Source organism: Physella acuta, unplaced genomic scaffold, assembly GCF_028476545.2.
Source record: "Physella acuta isolate Inbredline_101_S28 unplaced genomic scaffold, ASM2847654v3 ptg000030l, whole genome shotgun sequence".
Classification (NCBI taxonomy): domain Eukaryota; kingdom Metazoa; phylum Mollusca; class Gastropoda; family Physidae; genus Physella; species Physella acuta.
This window is the reverse complement of record NW_026731550.1, coordinates 164,087-187,978: the sequence shown is the minus strand read 5'-3', so window position 1 is coordinate 187,978 and position 23,892 is coordinate 164,087. Positions and strand designations below refer to the sequence as shown.

General features: G+C 40.0%; 1 protein-coding gene across 1 annotated transcript in view; it reads left to right on the top strand.

Annotated features, from left to right (window-relative positions):
- The window catches only part of LOC131941631 (mucin-2), a 154,959-nt gene that overhangs the window by 5,701 nt on the left and 125,366 nt on the right, over window positions 1-23,892 (top strand). Inside the window, exon 3 of the mRNA XM_059301002.1 lies at window positions 14,264-14,386. Within this exon, the coding sequence (XP_059156985.1) occupies window positions 14,264-14,386 (123 nt within the window). The remainder of the gene's footprint in view (window positions 1-14,263; window positions 14,387-23,892) is intronic.

The following is a 23,892-nucleotide window of genomic DNA, read 5'->3' as shown; positions in this document are numbered from 1 at the left end:
TACTTCAGATAAAACTTGAGATTCCTTCATATCAAACATAGAATGACATTTCAAAAATGTATGCAACCCCTTGTCTTGAATGTGTTACTGTGTACTGTTATAAATATTTTACTATAATATACCGTATCTTAGGTAAACAAAAAACATTTACATTGCTGTCTTTTGTAGATTAGTTCATCATTTTTTTTTTCACTTTGTGAACTGTATTTGAAACTGAAAATCAGAACGATATCGGGGTCGGCGTGGTCGAGTCGGTAAAGCTTGTGGTTGCTAAACCGAAAAGTCTCGAGTTCAAACCTTCGGGCAGATGAGGCTCATTAGCTGGGAAAACAAGTGTTCTATGAGAGACAACTCCAAACACACGTGTTGTGTGTGTTTGTTCATGGTTGTCAGTGTCCTCAATGCCACGTATACATAATTGTGGTTGAGTCGGCAAAGCTCATGTTTGTTAAATTCGAAAAAGATTCGATAAGGCTCGATCCTTTCAAAAAGAAAACTCAAAAATTGAGAATGAAGGAGAAAAATGTTGACCCCGTCCATTATTAAAAAAAAACCAGCACATCACTAAATACATTATCATTGCAGGTTGAGTAGATCGTATATGATTTTATTGTCACATCAGACGAGACATTTGCAGTGGCGTAGCGAGGTCGGGTGTCATTCGGTGCGGCACTTAATGGTGTCACCCCCAGACTCAAACTTTCCATTTGCACCACTTAAAACACTATTTAACGGTCGAATTAATCACTTAATTAAGTGGCAATATCATTTTTCTCTATATATTTTGCTATTTTTTGCCTTGGTGTCACCCCCCCCCCCTAAATGGTGTCACATGGTGCGGTGCGCCTCTGGACGTTTGTGAGGTCAGAGCACGCCAGTCAGAGCAATGAAGAAAACAACATGTAGCATCGCTCTTGTGTCGGATCGCTTCTGTGGGAATTTGATAGAAACAATAATTGTTCTGAAATAATGAAGTCGTTACACAACTGTGTTAAGTGTTATGATAATATTCTTGTGAATCAAAGAGCTAAAAGATATAGATCTACATATCATTTGAGTCAACCTATACTGTAGGCCAGGGGTCTCCAAACTTTTCAGTCCGAGGGCCACATAAACTATCAAATTTCAGTCCGGGGCCAGTTTCTTCCAGGCATGTTGTGATTTTTCTGAGCAAAGTTTCTCAGCCATCACCAATAAACGTTTATCCGTGGACAAAAAGATCTCTGCGGGCCGTAGTTTGGAGACCCCTGCTGTAGACGATTTATACCTGGACTAGCACCGTGTTGCCCCAACCACAAGCGCAACAACACATTACGCAAAGTAAATAATGCGCGTAAAGAAAATTGCATTCATTAAATAATGCGCGTAAATAAAATTGCGCAAGTCGAAGTGAATTTGTTACATTTTTGTTGACTATAACTTCGATTCTATAGGCTACATTTTATAAACTGCTATTGATTTCATACAGTAAACAACATATAGTAAAAAAACTAAAGTAAGTAAACTGTAAATCAACACGTTTCGGACTTCACATATTAACTTTCAAATTATAAATTACACTCGGAAATTGGAACTCTTTAATTGCACTTCTCATTGTAAATTATACTTCTTTTTTATTTAACACCCTAAGTTTCACATAATAAATTACACATTCTATCTGATAAACCTTTACCTTACATACTAGAAATCAACTTTGCGAATTACTAATTAAAACTGAACTCAGTTAATTATATATATTAAACGTCAAGAAATAACTACATATTTTTTAACTGCGGGTATTTTACTATAAATCACAATCTACGCATTGTGAATGGTTAATCTACACACTGTTACAGCAATGATTTAGCCTGCAGACTTTGGCCTTGTACCATTGCATGCTGAATTGAGAACCTCTCTGAACTTTGTGTTGTAAACCAAGTACAAGAACATTTGACGAACTTAGCCTGTGGGTTTAGGACCCCAGCACGCCGAGTTGAGAACCTCTCTGAACTTGGTGTTGTACACATAGTACAGGAACATGTTGACGGCCGAGTTGATGTTGGAGATGGTTGTCGTCACCACCATAACCAGGTTGTACGTGTTGTTGTATCGTCTGCCGAAGTTGAACTCCGGCACTAGCAGACGAGCGAACGACTGCATGACGGTTGGCAGGATGCAGACGACGTAGAGTGCGGCCACGGAGCAGACGGATTTAACCACACGGACATCCCTCGCGCTTAGTTTCGAATTTGGTTTCGTGTTTGTTTTCTCGTTGGCGTCGTCGATGGTGTTATCGTGTTTGGGGTTGGATAAGTTTTGTCTGAAATTCGACGCGGCGATGAGTTTTGACGTCATAACCACCAGGCTGATGATGATGATGGAGAGTGACGTGTACGGGACGACGTTGCGGTTCACCATGTCGTGGTAGGCGAGGGTTGAGACCCGGGCGTCGGTGACCCAGAGCACGACCCGGGTCTGGTTGGTGCGTGGGTCGACGACCCACGCCAACCCCTGGGTAAAATTTATCGGCACGTGAAGGATGATCACAATCACGCAGATCATCACTAAAGAGACGTAGGTTCGAAACCTGGTGAAGATGCTTTTAAATCTCAACGGCATGGCGACCAAACAGCATCTTGCGATAGCTATATACGCCGTAATGACGACAGTCGTGTCCTTGAAAATAATCGCATACCAGGTGAAATAAATAGCAAAAGGGAAAATATCCAACGTCCATGACTCCGCTGGATACACCAATGCCATGACATATCCCCCGAAACAGATAAAACCCATCAGAAATGAAAAACAAAAATCGGAAACGGATAAGACGAAAAACGAAAAGCTGACGATGTCCTTTAAGCCGATGCGTAGGTAAACGACAATGTTGACGGCGTTGGTGGCGGTGCCGAAGACGGTCATCGTCAGGCCGACGGGGTAGTAGAAGTAATCCAACGACTTGAGCGTTGCTCGGCTGATCGGGTCTTGAACCTGGGTCGGGTAGTCAACGCTGGTTGTGAGAGAATAGTTTACAGCCATGTCTAGTGCGATGGCTGAGGTATGTTTGTTTTATAGGGATGTTGTTAGATGGTCTAGTTGGTTGGATATGTGGGGGTGGGGTGGGGGGGGGGGGGTAAGAGGGGTGGGGACTTAAGGGTTTGACAGGACAATTTGGGGTAGGGGTGATCGGAAGAAAGGTATGGATTTGGGCGGTGGCTTGAAATGGGGGGTTGGGGAATTTGGTAAGTAATTGAGATAAATATGAATGGGGGTGACTGTAATAATTATTTTGAGGGTTGGTGTTGTTATAGGGAGGAAAAACGTGGGGGGGGGGGGGGGGGTTGAGTGGCAGAAGGGATGGGGGGTTGGGGTGGAGTTAGGCCAAGCCCATGTTTGTTCAGTACTGACTCAGCGAGTCATTAAAAATCAATTAAAATTGCCACACCGCAAATATTTTCTTAAAGAAATTTTCTCCAATATTTCGCAAGTTTACCTTTTCCTCACAAAATGTATCCAAAACACTAATTAGCACTACACCAATTACCACAATTAACCAAATAAGCAATCGCACAGTGTGTCTTTGCATGAGCAGTGATGCCTGGCCAAACGGATAGTGCCGTCGTTGAAATTATTCATGCAAACAATTTTTAAACGCACCGCCCCTGAGGATCAGCCTGTTAGAATTAAACAAACATCTATGTCGCTAGTTTGCGATGTAAGGCAATCGGTACTTCCCGATTAAAAAAACGAGGCGTCAACAAAATACTATCATCACAAACTTGTTTGAATTACCGAGGGCGATGTTCTATGGTATAGATTGGTGCGCAATTATCAGAAGTTTTATTGACATTTGAGGTCGTTTAATTGCACTGTGAGGAATTCTTTAAATTTTAAAATTGGGCAATTATAATGTTTAATGCACTCAAATGTTAAGCGATTAAATTTTGTTGGGGGTAAAATAAACTAAAGCTATTATAAATACATTCGTTAAATTACAGTTGATTGTTTTTTGTTGGGAACAGTTGGTAAATAATATAATGTATGTGTGTGTGGGTGGGGGGGGGGGGGGGTGAATGCTGATCATAATACCGTTGTTTGACATCATTAATTATTATTTGGTTAAGAATTTAGATAAATTTTGTTTAATTGCGTTTGCTGAAGGTTAAATATTTACAATTTTCTTTTAAAGAAAGAAGGTAGGTAAGTGTATATATGCGGTCGGGTTTAGTTGCCGTATTAGGTTACATTGTATAGTTTTGCTGTTGGTCTACATCAGGGGTCTCCTCTCATCCGGCCCGCGGAGATCTTTTTGTCCACGGAAAAAGACGTTTGTTGGTGATGGCTGAGGAACTTTGCCCAGAAAAATCAAAGATATGTCTGGAACTAACTGGCCCCCGAACTGAAAATTGATAGTTAATGCGGCCCTCGGACTGAAAAGTTTGGAGACCCCTGGTCTACATTTTTAGACTAGTATTAGGTCTTCTATTATTATACGTTTTGGGATTTTGGGATATAATTGAACATATGTTTTAATAATGTATATAGGGCCTATACATATATATAAATATATATATATATATATATATATATATATATATATATATATATATATATATATATATATATATATATATATATATTTATAAAATTTGTTAAACGTTCTACCTGTCGCCCTGCATAGAAATTCTACCCCGAATATCTGCCATTCATGCCGAAGAATCTGAAGACGTACACTGCGCATGCTCTACACAAAATGTATCCAACTTTTACCATCTCTCAACAACTCGAAACCACGTTAATCGACTCCAACGCGGGAAGTTTATTTTCGACAGCAAAGTTTATTTTGGCCCAGGCCTGCTCTGACGTCATCCTTTGCTTCTTAAAGAGACTGTAAGAAGGAGGTGTGGGGAGGGGGAGGGGATGTATAAAAAAACAATTTTCTAAGAACTAATTGTGTTTTAAACATCAGTCTTTCATCCACTTGTGTTGAAGGTCTGATATTGAAAATGCGCTCATCGACTTAGATAAGGGGGATAAAAGAGAATATAATAGAGATTTACCCCCCCCCCCCTTTTTTACCTCTATCTTACCTGCAGGCTATCTTACCTGTACTCTTTTGAAACTGTGGGTAAAGATCACCCCGCAAGCCTCCCCCCCCCCCCACCTAAAACTGCATATCCCTGGTGGCACCCCCAGATTCCAGAGCGCCTCTGCTGTTAGGGTTTAATGCGATTATTGCATGACTCGATGTAACGCTGGCTTACAGGAGAATAACTCTTAGAGCAATTTTATGAACTCAACATCCGGTGATTATAAATTAGATACGTTCTACGCAAGAAAATGTTGTGTAAGTCTTAGAAACCAAAGCGGATTGTTCTTTTGTTAATCAATAATCTCCGCTCAGTTATGTGGTATCTCACAGAGCTTATCTCAACTGTAGACTTGATTCTTCATGAACTCAAGTTCCACTGCATAGATCGTATCTTAAATCTAAGGTCTCTACTACGTTTTGTGCTACTATAAAACACGACATCTAAAATCTAATGACGCCATTAAAGGTGGGATAATACTAAAGATGTATCTTAAATCTAACGTCTGCATTGAATGGGGACCATGCTTGTACAAAAGACAAATCTTCAACTAACGTCTTCATTGAAAAGTGTGCTTGTATAAAAGACATGTAAAATCTAACGTCTACATTCTACGATGTGCTACTGCAATTTAACGTTTTCATTAAATGTTGTGCTTATACTAAAGCGTGTCTTAAATCTAAATCCAACGTTCCCATTAAATGTAATACTACGAAAAACATTTAAAAACTAACTTCTCCAATAAATCAAATACTTCTATATATGACGTGTCTCTAACCCTTTGATGCACTTGATCCGTTTGCTAACCGTAACGTTAATTCACGTTCAGTGGTCAGTATCATCATGTCCAATACATAGTCCACTCAGCTTTAATGTATACCTGCCTGTATTGGCGAGTTTGTAGATTCGCGAGTTCTCTTTACATCGTGATTTCGCATTTCGTGGCTTCATGGGTTCGCATTACATAGCTTCGTGAGTTCGCATTACATAGTTTAACGAGTTCGCTTTACATAGTTTCACGAGTTCGCATTACATAGCTATGTGAGTTCACATGTACTTAATTTCATGCCTTGCGGGTGGAGCGAGAAGTGTATGGGAGGGATGATAACAACATACTTGAATGCAGTGAGCCGTGTCTTTCAATGCCTTGTTGCTCCGCTGCTTAATGATTAGATAGACTTTTATAAAGTAGGGTAAAACTTAATGTAATGCTTTAGTTCGTGTAGTGGTAAATTGTCCCCTTACCCCCAGAATCATTTCGCCCCACCTCCAAATTTCTTCCCGACCCACCCCTTTTAAATTCTGCCCCGCCCGAAAGATGTATTTAGTGGTTTGATTGACAGTTGAAATGATCGTTTGATGGAATGTTGGATGGTTATGTTTTGGTGGGCGGTTGGGAACTGAGACGTTTTGGGTGGAATATGGATAATGCAATAGCTGGTATCAGACCTAGAGGTCGGTGGTGGGGATAGGGGGGGGGGGGGAGACAATAGAAGAAGTGGGAGGACGGAGGTTGTGGGTAGTGGGGAAGAAAAAGTGTATGATATGTGAGGGAATTTGGTGGGTGGTGGAGGCCAAGGCAATAAGTGATGTTCGGGGGGGGGGGGGGGGGGATATGTAGTTGGGGTACGGAAGAGGCAATGTGTGAGTTTGGGGGGGTTTAAGTAGGTGGGGGGAGGGGAGATATGAATTTGTGTGGGGTGTGAGGAGAGAAACTCGTTTGGGGTGGAGAGAATGTGGGAGGGGTTGCCGTCTGTTGGAGGGGAGGGTGTGATGTGGGTGGGGGTGCGGTTTTACTAAGTGGGTTACAAGATAATAGAAGATACTTTCAAACAGAAACAATGGCACAGTACACTACAGAAACAATGTCACAACACACTACAGAAACAATGGCACAGCACACTACAGAAACAATAGCACAACATTGCCTACAGTAACAATAGCACAACATTGCCTACAGAAACAATGGAACAACACACTACAGAAACAATAGCACAACATTGCCTACAGTAACAATAGCACAACATTGCCTACAGAAACAATGGAACAGCACTCCCTACAAAAACAATGGCACAGTACACTACAGAAACAATGACACAACACACTACAGAAACAATGGCACAGCACTGCCTACAGAAACAATGGCACAACATTGCCTACAGAAACAATGGCACAACATTGCCTACAGAAACAATGGCACAACATTGCCTACAGAAACAATAGCACAACATTGCCTACAGAAACAATGGAACAGCACTCCCTACAAAAACAATGGCACAGTACACTACAGAAACAATGACACAACACACTACAGAAACAATGGCACAACACACTACAGAAACAATGGCACAACACACTACAGAAACAATGGCACACTACAGAAACAATGACACAACACACTACAGAAACAATGACACAGCACACTACAGAAACAATGGCACAACACACTACAGAAACAATGGCACACTACAGAAACAATGACACAACACACTACAGAAACAATGGCACTGCCTACAGAAACAATGACACAACACACTACAGAAACAATGGCACAACACACTACAGAAACAATGACACAACACACTACAGAAACAATGACACAGCACACTACAGAAACAATGGCACAACACACTACAGAAACAATGGCACACTACAGAAACAATGACACAACACACTACAGAAACAATGGCACTGCCTACAGAAACAATGACACAACACACTACAGAAACAATGGCACAACACACTACAGAAACAATGACACAACACACTACAGAAACAATGACACAACACACTACAGAAACAATGACACACTACAGAAACAATGGCACAGCATACTACAGAAACAATGGCACACTACAGAAACAATGGCACAACACACTACAGAAACAATGACACACTACAGATACAATGGCACAACACACTACAGAAATAATGGCACAGCACACTACAGAAACAATGGCACACTACAGAAACAATGGCACAACACACTACAGAAACAATGGCACATCACACTACAGAAACAATGGTACAACACACTACAGAAACAATGGCACAACACACTACAGAAACAATGACACACTACAGAAACAATGGCACAACACACTACAGAAACAATGACACAACACACTACAGAAACAATGACACACTACAGAAACAATGGCACTACACACTACAGAAACAATGACACAACACACTACAGAAACAATGGCACAACACACTACAGAAACAATGACACAGCACTGAATACACCACAGACTACACACTGGGCGGAGTTCTAGCAATTTCGTTTTCAATTCCACTTGACGTTACTCACCCCGACTGATTCCAGCAGTATCGGCGCCATTTTTACGTCGTCTGCAGAATTTATTCACTTATCAACGTCTGGTTGCAGAAGGAGAAACGTACCGGGGGTGGGGGAAAGAGAGGGAGGGGGTTAGTTGTCCCAGAACGTAGATAGTTGAATTGCTTCAATTTAAACAAAACAAACTCAAATTCTTAAAGCGTTTGTTTATACATTCCTTGTTTACATTAAGGGAATTTGTGTTATCGAAAGACCTTGTGTTGACCTCGTTGTTTGATGAAGAACGTGTCTCAAAAAACTTGTATCTTGAAGAAATTGTGTCTTAAAGACCTTGTGTCTTAAAACCATTGTGTTTTGATGAAGACCTTGTGTCTTAAAGACCTTGTATATTGATGAAAATCTTGTGTATTAAAGACCTTTTGTTTTGATGAAGATCTAGTGTATAACAGACCTCAAGTTTTGATGAAGAACTTGTGTCTTGAAGAACTTGTGTCTTAAAAACCTTGTGTCTTAAATTCATTGTGTTTTGATGAAGATCTAGTGTCTTAAAGACCTCTTGTTTTCACGAGGACTGCGTGTTTTCTTGAACACCTAGGTTTAGAAGACTGTCTTCTGATAAGGTTCTAGTTTCCCCATAATCTTCTAGATCGGCTATAATATTAATTATTATAGTTCAGATACTATCAATCAAATTCGTCTACGGTTTTCACAATCCATATAAACACACATAATTGTTTTAAAACTATATCAGAATGACCCATGGACACACGAATTTTGACAGATGGTAGTATAGGGTCACTTCTGTCATGTAGTTAAAACAAGAACCTGTGGTGTACAGAGGCGTAGCGACACATTCCGGCGCCCGGGGCGAACTATCAATTTTTCGCCCCCCCCCCCCCTCCATTTATATACAGGCTATATATAGTTATTCATGTTGGTCCTACCCATTTTGGCGCCCCATTTGGGTCGGCGCCCGGGGCGGCCGCCCCACCCGCCCTCCCCTAGCTACGCCTCTGGTGGTGTATTTGAGAAATGTGTCTGTTGCGTGATGTCAAAAACCTACCGCCGATATAAATATTATCTCAGCTGAGTCCGCATCCCCCACAGCAGGGGAAGTAACTGTCTCTAACCACGTTGACTAAATTGTTTCCCTTGTTTTACTTCCCCCTTGCCTCCCATTCTTTTGTTTTTTGACGTTTCTATAAATAAAACAACGAGTGTCAAGGGGGATTATCTGTCAAGGGGGGCAGGGAACGATAACTCTTGTGGGAAAGACAAGACTGCTGTTTCTCTCTCGCCTTTGAGTTGTCCCGTCGGCCTCCGAGTATAAAACTAGTTTTGGTTTGAGTGGGTCAATACTTGAGTATTTTTATGAGGCAGGGTTTCTTTCAGGCATCTCTTCGGACGAAAAAGGAGATAAAAACATACATACTTTAACCAAGGTCCATTCCCCCATTCCCTGAAAGTTGCAAGTGCCCCCTCTCCCCTACACCCCCCCACCCCCCCCCCCCCCCCCCCACCCCCCATTTCCCGGAGAAAAATGTCTGACATAAATATTGATATGAAGTTTAATCGCATTACTAAGATATTGGAAGAAAAAAAATGGAGGCTAAAGCACCACTTCTCCCCACCCCACCGCCCAATCAACAAAGTAAACGAAAATGTAATTCTTACGATGTCCAGGATGCCTTCACTGAGTAATGTTAAAAGACACATTTCCTTTTAAGGGTACCAGCATCACAGACATGTTACAGAATTCATTGCTTATCGCAAAACTTGTTGAAACCGTTCATTTGAATAAATTTGAATTCAGCTTTTGGTGGGATACATTTTTGGTGTCCGTGTAGGCTTAAGTTTAGAGCGACTAATCAATCTAGTATTAAAACTATTATATTGTGATATATATATATATATATATATATATATATATATATATATATATATATATATATATATATATATATATATATATATATATATATATATATATATATATATATTTGTGTGTGTATATATATAAATATATTACTACCACTTATAAATATGGTAGATCCACCCCCTCCCCTTCCACCCTTTCTTACCTACCAATCTGAGCTATAAATAACTGGAAATCCCCCCAAAAAACAAATAAAAAGTTAACCTCGACGAATGCACCACACATGCAACGCAGCAAATTTCTTTTACCTGTTTTGATAATATTAAAAAAAACATGTGGTTTAATTACCCTTGACTGAATCTACAGTTATATTCCTAATCCTATACCTAACCATAGTGAATAGAAAAATCGTTACTCGTGGTGTATGCGATACGTTAATTTCGATTTCAAACTGAACAGATTCGAACATGCTTGAAGCTTAATTTTATTTAGATCATACATTGCCCAGAGCCTATGATAGAATAGTATATTATGGCGTGACTTGGACTTGGAGAGTAAAGAAGTAAATTAACATGGAGCAGGTGAAGTAGGGTTCACCTGTTTTAGTGACTACAACATGTGAATGATAGTGCTTTTACTTTCCCTAACATGAGTCAGGTACCCATCAGTGCTGACGTCCTATTAATGTCAGTGCAGGTATTCAAATGTTTTCTGTAATATTAGTAGTTGAAGTACTGTATTCTACATGTCAGCTTACAGTATACCATCGTCTCTTTTTTCAGCAGTAGTGCCGTTTGAAGTTTCTTTTATACATATTTTTTTTCCTGGGAAAGGGGGGGGGGGGGTTAAACTTCCGAGAAGAAAGGGTGGGGGCTAAAATAATTCCGGGGGCTTCGGATACTTGCAAAAGTATATATTCTCTAAATAATGTTTTGTTTTTTTTTTCGGCCGGGGGAGAGGGTGTGCTCTGGGGTGGGAGCAATGTCCCCTTTAAGCTGCGCGGTCGCGCGGCCGCGCAGCAGTTTTGAGTTGCCGCGCAGCGATTTTGTAAAATTAAAATATCATTGTGTAAGACTTTTACAACACCGCGCACAGAAAATACATTTTGCACATCAGCTTTTCCCCCTTAGAGGGAACATTGTTAACATTAGGTGGGGAACATCCCCGGAGAGTTACAGTAAGAGTACAATATGAAACTGTAGCCTGTACTTTGAGCAGCGGTACAGTAGGACAGTAAACCAGTTCTCTTTGAGGGCGGCTCCGTCCAATCGACAAGACCGTCTCACAGTGCGGCTCCGTCCAATCGACAAGACCGTCTCACAGTGCGGCTCCGTCCAATCGACAAGACCGTCTCACAGATCCGCTCCCGATCTCACGAGGAGACAATCGCGTCTCTGAGAAACAGGGGAGATAAGTAGGGCCAGGGGAGGCAATAACCAAGTGGTAAACACAATGATGGCCTGCCCTTTGATCCAGATGAGTTGCCCCCCCCCCCCCTATTGTCTGTGATGCCAGATTTACGATTACCTCGTCGGTGCTGGGACCAGGCGAGTAAGGGTGAGTTAGGACAAAGATGGGGGTGTGGGTATGAGTTGGGGTGGGGGGGGGGGAGGAGGGAGTAAATTAGTGCATATTAGTTCTATGAAGGAGAGGGTAAATTATGTTCAAAACAGTTTTAAAAGATTCCGCTCTAAATCAAGCTATCTATTGTTAAGATGAAGTACAGTTCGTATGTTTCATGACCTCGGCATATGACGGGATTATGTGGTCATCACTATGCACTGCGGCCTTTACATTCCCCCAATATAAGTAAGGTACCCATCAGAGCTGGGTGTACTCAGGGAAGTCCTACAGTCACAAGTCCGAACCGAGCTCCGAAACCTTCGGGCTAGCAACCAAATGCTCTACCGTTCGACCACGTCATCAAAAAAGTTTTATTGAACGTTATTCTTTGTTTCTGCGTGCAAAACAGTCAGTTAGTACTCGTGAATTTTATTCCGTATGAACGGTAATTAAAAAAAAAAAGTAATATAAAAAGTAGATTCATAGCAGTAGATGAAATAATATTTCCTCTATATGGTACCAGGTGTATTCGCTGGTGAAGTGGGAGTTAAGATTAGCAGAAACTTAAATATTTTTAAAATAATTTGGAGATACAATCTAAGATACATCGTTAGCAAGGGTTTAGGGGGTTGACGGTTGTTCAATTTTGATTTAGATAATGATAATCGTATGCGTGTGTTAGAGCGTACAACTGCTCACTCGAAAGTCTCCAGTTCGGTTCCCTGAATTAGGGAGGAGGAAAAGAAAGGGAAAGTGGGTCATAGAGCTGACCACGTTATCTCTTCAGATGCTGATGTTGTAGATACAGATGAACTCTACTTAGTCTGCCATAATCATGAATTATAACCATTAATTCCAATATTAATTATCATATTGAAATTCAACGATTACATCATATCACTTAAAATAATAGAAACGAGACTGTCCATAAAATGATAGATTGAATAAAGACAATTCACATTCGAATTTTGAGTAAACACCTACAGTACTCCCAGTCCTCCCCGTTCTCATCTTGTTGTCATTATGCACATACACGCTACCTGTAAAGTACGGAGGTTCGAAACCATAGACTTTTCACACCTGTAGAATATTTTTTTACTTTGATTTGTCCACCCCACTCACATCTGCTCACACACCTCACAGATAAATACTAAGAGAACGCATAGGGATTTGAACACCGCTCCTTTAAACACTTTACTCTAACAACCTGACCTCTACCCCAACCCACTCTCCCTCACCCCCAGCAGAACAAAGTGAGACTCGCGCCGTACACCTCTCACCCTCACACTCCGTCTTGTCCAGTACCTCCATATCTGTTCCTTATTAATTATACCCTCACCATACTTCTCCCCCACCCCAACAGAACAAAGTGAGACTAGCACCTTTCTCTCCTAACCATCGGCTCAGTACCTCCTTATCAGTTCCATCAATGTTTATACCATCACCGACTTTCTCGCCCGTCCCCCACCCACTCCCTCCCCACCCCAACAGAACAAAGTGAGACTAGCACCTTACCATCCTCACCATCTTACCTCTACAACGTCTAGTACCTCCCTATCAGTTCCATACCATCACCGACTTTCTCCCCCGTCTTCCACCCACCCCCACCAACACTCCCCACCCCTTCCCCACCCCAGCAGAACAAAGTGAGACCTGCTCTTTACTCCTCTTATCCCTACATCTCAATCTTCCCCAATACCTCCATTTCAGCTCCATGTTTATACCATCATAAAAACTTCTCCCCTTTCCCCACCCCAACAGAACAAAGTGAGACTAGCACCTGTCTCTCCTAACCATCTTACCTCTATAATGTTCAGTATCTCCCTATCACTTCTATACCAGCAGTTCTATACCTGTCCTACACCCACCCCCTCCCCACCTCTTCCCCACCCCAACAGAACAAAGTGAGACTAGCACCTTACCCTCCTCACCATCTTACCTCTACAACGTCCAGTAGCTCCCCATCAGTTCTATACCATCACCTACTTTCTCCCCCGTCCCCCACCCACCCCTTCCCCCACCCCAGCAGAACAAAGTGAGACTAGCACCTTACCATCCTCACCATCCTACCTCTACAACGTCCAGTAGTTCCCTATCAGTTCCATACCATCACTGACTTTCTCCCTCGTCCCCACCCACTCCTTCCCCCACCCACCCTTCCCCCACCCCAACAGAACAAAGTGAGACTAGCACCTTACCATCCTCACCATCTTACCTCTACAACGTCCAGTAGCTCCCTATCAGCTGTATACCATCACCGACTTTCTCCACCGCCGCCCACCCACCCTTTCTCAATCAGTTCTATACCATCAGTTCTATACCTGTCCCACACCCACCCACCCCCCCTCCCCACCTCTTCCCCACCCCAGCAGAACAAAGTGAGACTAGCACCTTTATCTCCTAACCATCTTTACAACGTCTAGTACCTCCCTATCAGTTACACCAATTTTATACCAGGGTCCATGATATGCCTGGGTCGGTCAAACTACTTCCGGTTCAACCACCCACAGGAGGCCGAGAGGATGAGGGACCCCAACTTCAACTTCCGGATATCGAACGTGACCCCGAACTTCATGGAAGGTCAGTTGCATCACGTGACAGCAATGATGTCTATAAATAGATTTTCTCAAATCCTTACCCACACAACCTCAACTTCTCGACTAGCAGCTGTCTTAAAACTAATTTTCTTTTATTTAAGTATTCAAGCCTAATAGTTTTGTCAAAATTCGCTGTTTTTAAATATTAATTTTTTTTTAAAGATTTTCATTAAATTTATTTTTAGTTTTTGAAATATTTATTGTGAAAAGGCCGACACAAAATTGTGTCGTTTATGTCTCTAGGGCAATTTAATTTTGCCTAAATAGTAGTATATTTTACTTTCGTTTAAAATTATTTGAATATCATTAGAAATATTACAAATTTGTGTTCCTTGATTATTTTATAAAGAACAAAGAATCATTATTAAAATACGACGAAACTAGTAGGGGATGCCACTTATGGTTTGTTTTCTATTGTTTTAAAATTTAAACGGTTACCTCCCATTACTTCTAGGTTGGTTGTTTTTTCTTCCTCCGCTGATTTAACTACCGATTACACGTTATTTATATTATAATTATATTATAATAGTTCCTGATGAACGCAAGTGGGCTGTGTTGAAATTCAGTACGACTTACACATAACTAATAATCGCTTGCTAAAAATTATGTAACGGACATCATTTGACTCAAGGGAGGTAGCCTGCTTGCTGCCATTTAATCGGCTAATGCGAGATTACCTGCCCCTTACGGAGATAAAATTTTTATCTTGTATTTGAGTGAATAAAGGGAGATGATTTTACCCGCTGATTTATTCAAGGGAGATCAAACTGAAAGGTAGGATGCAACGAAAGCTTATGGACAAAACAACAATTAAAACAAAAATTCACTATTAAAGATACAACCTGAAATTTATTAACTTGTATTGGTTATTCCAGTTTTTTCAAGCGACCCCACTTTTTTTTAAAATTAGGATTAATAGCGCTATATATTCATAATTTTAACCGTAGTGTATTTCACATACGTTTAATTCTATTAAGATTATGATAATTAATAAATTACCGCTTGATATGTTGCGGTTATCGTGTTAAATACATTTTCTATTAAAAAAAATCGAAATGGTGAACGTTCCAAAACAAAGACGCACCTTCTGCAAGGGCAAAAAATGCAAAAAGTACACAATACATTAAGTTACTCAGTACAAAGCAGGAAAGGCGTCTTTGTATGCCCAAGGTAAAAGACGTTATGACAGAAAGCAGAGCGGTTATCGTGGTCAGTCAAAGCCAGTTTTTAGAAAGAAGGCTAAAACCACAAGAAAAATTGTCCTTTGTATGGAGTGCACTGAATGTAAATATAGGAAACAATTACCAATCAAGCGCTGCAAACACTTTGAGTTAGGAGGAGACAAGAAAGGGACAGATGGTTATGTTTTAAGATAAATAAAATCTGGACAAAAAAAAAATCGAAAAAATCAAATAAAAAAAAAAACATGAAGTATAGTTCATCTTCCTCAGAGACCTTAGCGTATGATTTGGGATAACGCGTTCGTCACGATGCTCAGCCACCTTAGGTTACCCAACGTAAGTTGGTTACCATCAAAGCTGGGTAGGCTCAGGGACGTTCCATTGATTTTAATCCCCTTACAACTCGACACTCGAGTTAGCAGTCAAGCAGAGTTGTGTGTTCGCTTTAGTATTACAGTTTTCATCATCGGCTTGTGAGGACTGATACAGATTTACAATAGTAATATTTCTTTCTTACTTGCAGCCTACTTTCATTCATTTAAGATCTAACACAAAACGTCTAAATAAAAAAAAAAACACCTGAAAATGCAAATGTGTAATTAAATGATGATTCAAGGGATTTTTTCCCTCGGCGTGGTGGGTGAGGGGGGGGGGGGGGACAGGGTGGAATTTGGGTTTTTAAGTAGAGCTGAAATAAATTTGTGATTACAGAGAATTAAAATGATACAAATTTTAAGCAATCGGAAAAGTTATGTTATTACAATGAGACACATCAAAGCAAACATTCTTCCCTTTCAAACATCTATATCTATACAGTCCTCAAACAGTTTATTTTTTATTAATTACCAAAACAATGATTTAAAACCTAACTCGCTCGTTGTTAAATCCACTAAACCGCCTGATAGTATTTGAACTCGTGATCTTGTGTCAATGGTAACAATTAACAACACAATACATGGTCCCACTCGGCTAGGATAAGTATCATCTCGTTAAAGCTGTAGCCTTTTCAGTGTACTGTACTCTGTGTTCAGCACTCGCTTAACTCCCTTTGTTCAACTAATTACTCAGGCACGCTAATGATTTTATCTCTCACCATGAATTACCGCCATGGGGAAAAAAATAATGATAATTAGGCCTATACACGCCGGCGAAGTTAAACATTTGAATCCTATATCGATACTAAAAATTCGCCGCGTATTCGATACCTCCCACCCTCGTCCTCGCCTCGCTAAGTCACTGTGTCAACTTGGTTCAGGGGAGGTAAAGGAAAAAAGTTTGGCCCCGATTTTCGTTCATACTCGACTATTGTTATCGTTCTTCAATGGGGCCCGTTGGTGTGTGTGTATGTGTGTAGGCCCAACTTGTTGGCGCTAGGTGAATCTTCCTGGCTAACACACAGCAGTCGTCTGACTCGTGTGTGTTGTTTAGTTACTCGCTACGTTCGTGTTCACTGGATATAGAAACTACCTCATGTTTTAATTCGGCTGCCCAGAAAAAGGGTGGCAGTTTGTGGATATAGTTTGCGGTACGAGGTAAGTTGGTTGATGATTTTCACGCGAAGAAGACAACAGGTGTTCGTCAGGTGTCTAGACGTGCGAGACCAGTGTGTGTGTGTAGTTTGGCGAGGCGGGAAGACAGCTGTGTTGCTTGAGGCTGTTGTCGAGTGAATTATGTGACTGAGTTTTATGTTTTTTGTGGCAACCTTCTGACTGTAATTTTATATCATTGGATCTTACGTATTGGAAAAAAAAATTATAATGAAATAAAAAAGACCTGACAGTCTACATTTAACATTTAGTCTATCGTTTAAACTATATCAAGACAGGCCAACTATAAGCCTAATAATTTATTAGGCCTAATTAATATACTATAGGCCTAGATCTAGTCTACATTATTTAACAATATTTAGACCTATAAAAATATAATAAATATCAGGAAGCTAAAATAAAAAAAAAATTAAAAATCCACTACTGACTACTGTGATTATGATTGGTCTAAATTAAATTCAAATTACATGTAGATCTAGATCTGCATTTACTATAGGGCCTACTTGTACCAGCTCAGTAGATTTAGATCTAGATCTAGACTATATACGTTAAGGAGAGTTCTAGCGCACTAGAGTGTCTTAACTATAATATCAATGGGACTATTTTTAAAAAAAAATTCTTCTTAATTCAAATCTAATCTTGGAAGACTAGCTAAGTTAAACTAAACTGGAATATGAAGCTAGTTTCTAGATATCTAGTACTATCAGACAATTGACTATTTCAGTTCAAACAGCTATAACTTCCTTTTATTTGTATATATCTAGATCTAGCGTCAATAGGCGTTTTCAGTGGCGGAGTTGATGGGGCAGACGCACCCCAGATAACTTTTATAGAAAAATCGGCTTTCTCGAATATTTAGTCAATAAGAAATTTAAACAAAGTCAGTTAAAACATTTTTTTAAAATCCTGTAGCCTAAAAATAGTTGTATAATTATAATGTAAAAATGTGCTTTTTTGATGCACCCATTGCTCCCTGTGTACAGAAAATCTGTCTACATTCCTGCCTTTATCACTAAATTTGAATAGTGCCCTACATTAATTACTAAACGACTATCATTACAGTGTATTCACTTCCTCGTTTTATATTTAAAATTAAAAAAAAAATATCCAATGAACAATATTTAACTTGTAGAAGTCTTTACGGGTATTAGTGGACGTAGCCAGTAGCGTAGCGAGGGGGGGGGGGGGGCGAGGGGGACATATGTCCCCGGGCGCCGACCTTAGGGGGCGCCAAAATGGGTTGGAAAAATAAATTGAAAGGTTGAGAGGGGTGGAAATCGAAAGTTTGAGGGGGGTGCAAAGAGAAAGTTTGAGGGGGGGGGGGTGGTGCAAATCGAAATCTTGATGGAGGGGGGTGCACATCGAAAAATTTGTCCCCGGGCGCCGGGAAGGGTCGCTACGCCTCTGGACGTAGCTTTAGGTTACACAAAGTCGGAACCCTAAAACTGTATTGTTGGATTCCGTCGTCAGTATCGACTACGGCGGTACTAACTGTACGAGCAAGTATCTGTAGTACTCAATGAGTACATGCGTCTGAACAGTGTCTGCATTTTTATAGCATGATAATCTCTCGCATGGATTTCGCCAGCCCTTTCAGAGTTTTCTTACAGGCCTCTCTTTGGTGGGGTGGGGGGGGGGGGGGTCGACGACGACAACACTCCCCCCTCCACACACCAATTTAAAGCATGTTTACTGCCCCCCCCCCCCCCCCATCATCTCACTGGGACGAAATGAAAATATACATATTTTAATTATCATCTGCCCACCCCTGGAAATTTTAAGAGTCCCGTCCCCCCCCCCCCCCCCAAACAATTTTAAGCCCATTTTCCCCCAACCCCGCGAATAAAATTGTCTGAAAGAAACCCTTTTTGACCATCGATTCGTTTTCGTATACACCCATACGCTGGCGTGACACGTTTTCGTATACACCCATATGCTGGCGTGACATTTGGCTCTGTCTAGAATGTGTCATTATGTTTTTACAACAACAAAAAACATGTTTCACACAACAGGATGAGTCAAGCTTAAATTATGCAACTGTATCATTTTATGCACTGCGACTTTGTCAAACGTTAGATTAGGTAGCCTGCAAACAATGAACCATTTTAAAGGTTGTTTTTACTTTCTCGTATATACGAAGTATAGAGAAAGTCTTGTAATCGTGCAAAAAAAAAAAATCGAGATTTTTGCAAATCTCGACGTTTTGCATCTCACTGATACGGAAAAACATAATTTTGCAATCTTGTCCGTATGTCTGTGTGTCTGTGTGTGTGTCTGTGTGTGTGTGTGTCCGTGTGTAAACACGATAACTTGAGTACCGTTACAGCTAGGTTGATGAAATTTCATATATAAGTATTTTATCAAAATCGTAGATCCGTATCAACTTTTGAGCGATTTCTGACAACCGGAAGTGGTACTTTTTCTACTTTGAATTTTTCAAAAGCCTATAACTTGAGTACTATTTCAGATAGATAAATGAAATTTCACATGTAAGTAAAAGATCTAATTCTCTACCTTCTGTTAAATTTTGAGTAATTTCCGTTGACCGGAAGTAGTAATTTACGCTACTTCCGATTTCTCAAAAAACTAATGTAAATTTTTAAAGTAATAATAATATTGCGCACTATTATGCGCTTTTTTTATTTCGCGTTCACTTGGTGTGCAATTAATTTGTCTACGAGATTTTATTCTATTTTTAAAACTTTAAGTATTTAAAATGGATTAAAAATCATGTCTATAGCCCGAGTTCCCATCCCCTGTTATTTTATATAAGAATATTCGAGAAAGTTTAGGGGAGATCACTCCCGGTTTATTTTTTTTGTTGCTGTTTTTTACTTTCTCGTATATACGTAGTATAGAGAAAGTATTGTAATCGTGCAAAAAAAAAAAATCGAGATTTTTACAAATCTCGACGTTTTACACCTCACTGATACGGAAAAACATAATTTTGCAATCTTGTCCGTATGTCTGTGTGTGTGTGTGTGTGTGTGTCTGTCTGTGTGTCCGTGTGTAAACACGATAACTTGAGTACCGTTACTGCTAGGTTGATGAAATTTCATTTATAAGTATTTTATCAAAATCGTAGATCCGTATCAACTTTTGAGCGATTTCCGATAACCGGAAGTGGTACTTTTTCTACTTTGAATTTTTCAAAAGCCTATAACTTGAGTACTATTTCAGATAGATAAATGAAATTTCACATGTAAGTAAAAGATCTAATTCTCTACCTTCTGTTAAATTTTGAGTAATTTCCGTTGACCGGAAGTAGTAATTTACGCTACTTCCGATTTCTCAAAAAACTAATGTAAATTTTAAAAGTACTAATAATATTGCGCACTATTATGCGCTTTTTTATTTCGCGTTCACTTGGTGTGCAATTAATTTGTCTACGAGATTTTATTCTATTTTTAAAACTTTAAGTATTTAAAATGGATTAAAAATCATGTCTATAGCCCGAGTTCCCATCCCCTGTTATTTTATATAAAAATATTCGAGAAAGTTTAGGGGAGATCACTCCCGGTTTATTTTATATTGTGTTTTTCAAAATTTATGATGCCGCAATCAAAAACGCTGTATCTGTTTATTTATTGACGTATTCGTGCTATATTAATAACGTTGTATTGCCGTCCTACCCCTCCCCCCTTAACCATTATCCAAACACTGTATACTGGCATAAAAATAAACGGAATACGATCGTGAAAAACTACATCAACATTAATTGTAAGAGCCGCGTTATCTAAACAGTATGGAATGAGCCAGATGCATTTATTTTAAGAGCCAGATTTGGCTCAGTAGCCGTAGTCTTCCCACTCCTGCGTTTTACCCCTACCCCTCACGTAATACGCATTCTGAGTTACACCCTCGACCCCCTCCCTGCGAACCTTATGTTATACTACTTATTTTAACCTCGGGCCTCTAATAAGAATACCTGCATTCTTGACACCAGGGCTAAAAAAGGTCATCCAGTATTCAACCCCCCCCCCCCTCCTGCCCAACCTCTCCCTGACGTAATGTAATGATACTTGATATATCAGAATAGTCGTCCTATGACGGGCAGATATCATGTCGACGCCCAGCTGTAGACCGGAAGTGCCTGGTTCTGCTTGTCTCGCCGCCGAGTCACGTGGTATGCGTGATGTCATCCGTGTGCAGGGCGGCATGTCGTCATGCCTGTCTGGTGACATGCGCTAACATTTTGTGGGTGTTTTTTTTTTTTTTTTTTTTTACATGTTTTACACAGTTGTTGGTATTAGGCTCTTGTGGTAAAATGGTAGGGTAAGCTTGGAATGTTAGGGTTATGTGAGTGTAGTGGGGGGGGGGGTGTCAGTAGGTTTCGCATGCAACAAATAGGTGTCTATATGGAATACATAGAACCTGTATGAATGAATGGAGTTATATGGCGAAATATATGGGGTTGCTTTGTCAACATAATTGTCGGCAGAGAACATTAAGCTTTAATCGAATTAAAACTTCTATAACATGTTTCAAATAGTTCATAAATTCCACAAGTTTGAATTAATGCATTGTGTTAAAGAACACAAATTGAGACAATTTTGTTTTACATTGATGCAATGCGGTGTTTTGCAGTCGAATAACTGTAGCGGATTCTCATGAAAAGTCTTAAAATTGTATTCACCTCTGCAAGTGTATATTACTTGATATGCAAACGCTGTCTAAGTTTGTTTTCAAATTTTAAAGCAATTTTTCTCACATTGTAAGCTGTTTATAACACTTTGACTGTGTGTTTGAGGGAAGGGGATAAATCTGGCGCATCCCTCTCCCGTTGTTCAGAGTTCGAATCTCACAGGCATCACAGTGTGTGGTTAAGCGTTAGAATGACCCTCTTTCGCCTGATATCTTTTCGTGCGTTTACCTGAGTGTTTAACTCACTTGCAGTCAGTCCACAACTTACCTGAATTGACAGTTCACAACTTACCTGAATTGACAGTCCACAACTTACCTGAATTGACAGTCCACAACTTACCTGAATCGACAATCCACCACTTGCCTGAATTGACAGTCCACCACTTACCTGAATCGACAGTCCTCAACTTACCTGAATCGACAGTCCACAACTTACCTGAATCGACAGTCCACAACTTACCTGAATTGACAGTCCACCACTTACCTGAATCGACAATCCACCACTTACCTGAATCGACAATCCACCACTTACCTGAATCGACAGTCCTCAACTTACCTGAAGGGAAAGTCAATGTCACATACAGTATTACTGGCTACCCATTCTCCCTCTCCCGTTTCGATGATCATACAATAAACAATAAACTCTACTAGTACTTCTATGATCGCCGATACTATTCTGTCACCTTTCACTGCTAACCCTACCTTTACTTTGACTCAAACCATTAAAAAAAAATATCCTCCATTCACAGTAATGCTCTTGTATAGTTATCATAAAAATACAACTCTACTTTTTCCTCCTCATCGACTGTCAAAACTACAACAATTTTTTTAGATTCTTTCTATCCTATTTTCGTGCCTTTTTCTATCTCACTTGTCGTGTAACAGTTTCAGGACAAATGTTATTTTTGTTTAGACAACTAGCTGATCTCGAATTTGGCTTTATCAGGGATGTGATTTTTCCGAATTTTAGCGGAAATCCGATTTTTCCGTTTCAGCTGCAATTTTCCTCCGCTGATTTCATTTTTGCCGAATTTTTCCGCCGATTTTCGATTTTTGCCGAAGTTTTAAAAAATTAGGAAAAAAAACGAAAATGACATCTACGGAAACGGCCGACTTGCGCATTCCATATATTCGTATTTAAATCGAGAATTTTAATTAGACGATTGCGCTAGGTCAGACGGTGCTAGATCAAGATGAAATATAGATCTAGGTCAAGATTCAGAATTTCTGCGAATTTCGATATTTTTCAGAACGCAATTTTTTGGTCCAAATTTTCCGCTGATATCAGTTGAATATTTATCAAAAACACGGGAAAAGTAATCTAAAATAATGCCTTTCTTCAAATGAAACTCGCATCTCCCAAGCCTGGTAATCTAGCTATCGATATAGCCTAATTTACCTTTCTGTATTTTTGTTCACCCAAATCTACAGTTTCTCTCTTATTTTATTTTATTTAGCTATCTAAAATTTATATTAAATCCTTGCAAAATGTGACTATGAGGACTAGACTTAACCCCCCCCCCTTGTAGCAGCCGTGGCTCTTGTGACCTCACCTTGACCCCCAAGTACGTGTTTGGTACTGCTTGTGGGGAAAAAAATTAAAATGACGTCACAGTAGTTTCAAATAGCTGTTCCCGCAATACCTATGCTATAGGCCTATAGATTTAAAAAAAAAAAAAACGAACTCAACGTGACTCCGAAGAAAAAATACGATATGGACTGTTTTTAATAAGGGGCCTTCCATAAATAACGTCACACTCGGGGGGGGGGGGGTGGAATCCGTAATTTTGTGACGTGTAATGAGGGGGAGGGGTTCAGATAGAGTGACGTCATATTTTTTTTTTAAACAAGTAATGTTAGAAACTGAATTTTACTAATTTTAGCAGCTATTACGCGTTTTAGAAAACTTTTTAAAAATTGTAATATAAATAAATTAAAATACCCTATGTTGGTCAAGCTCAGTCAATATTTTAGAAGGAAAAAATCGATGTTTAAAAAAAAATTCAAATTCAATTTTGAGGAGGGGGAGCGGTTGTTGGTTGAGGTGTGACGTCATTTTAGGGGGGGGGGTCTGTCTTTTGTGATGGAGAGGAGAGGGGAGGTAAAAATCGTAAAAA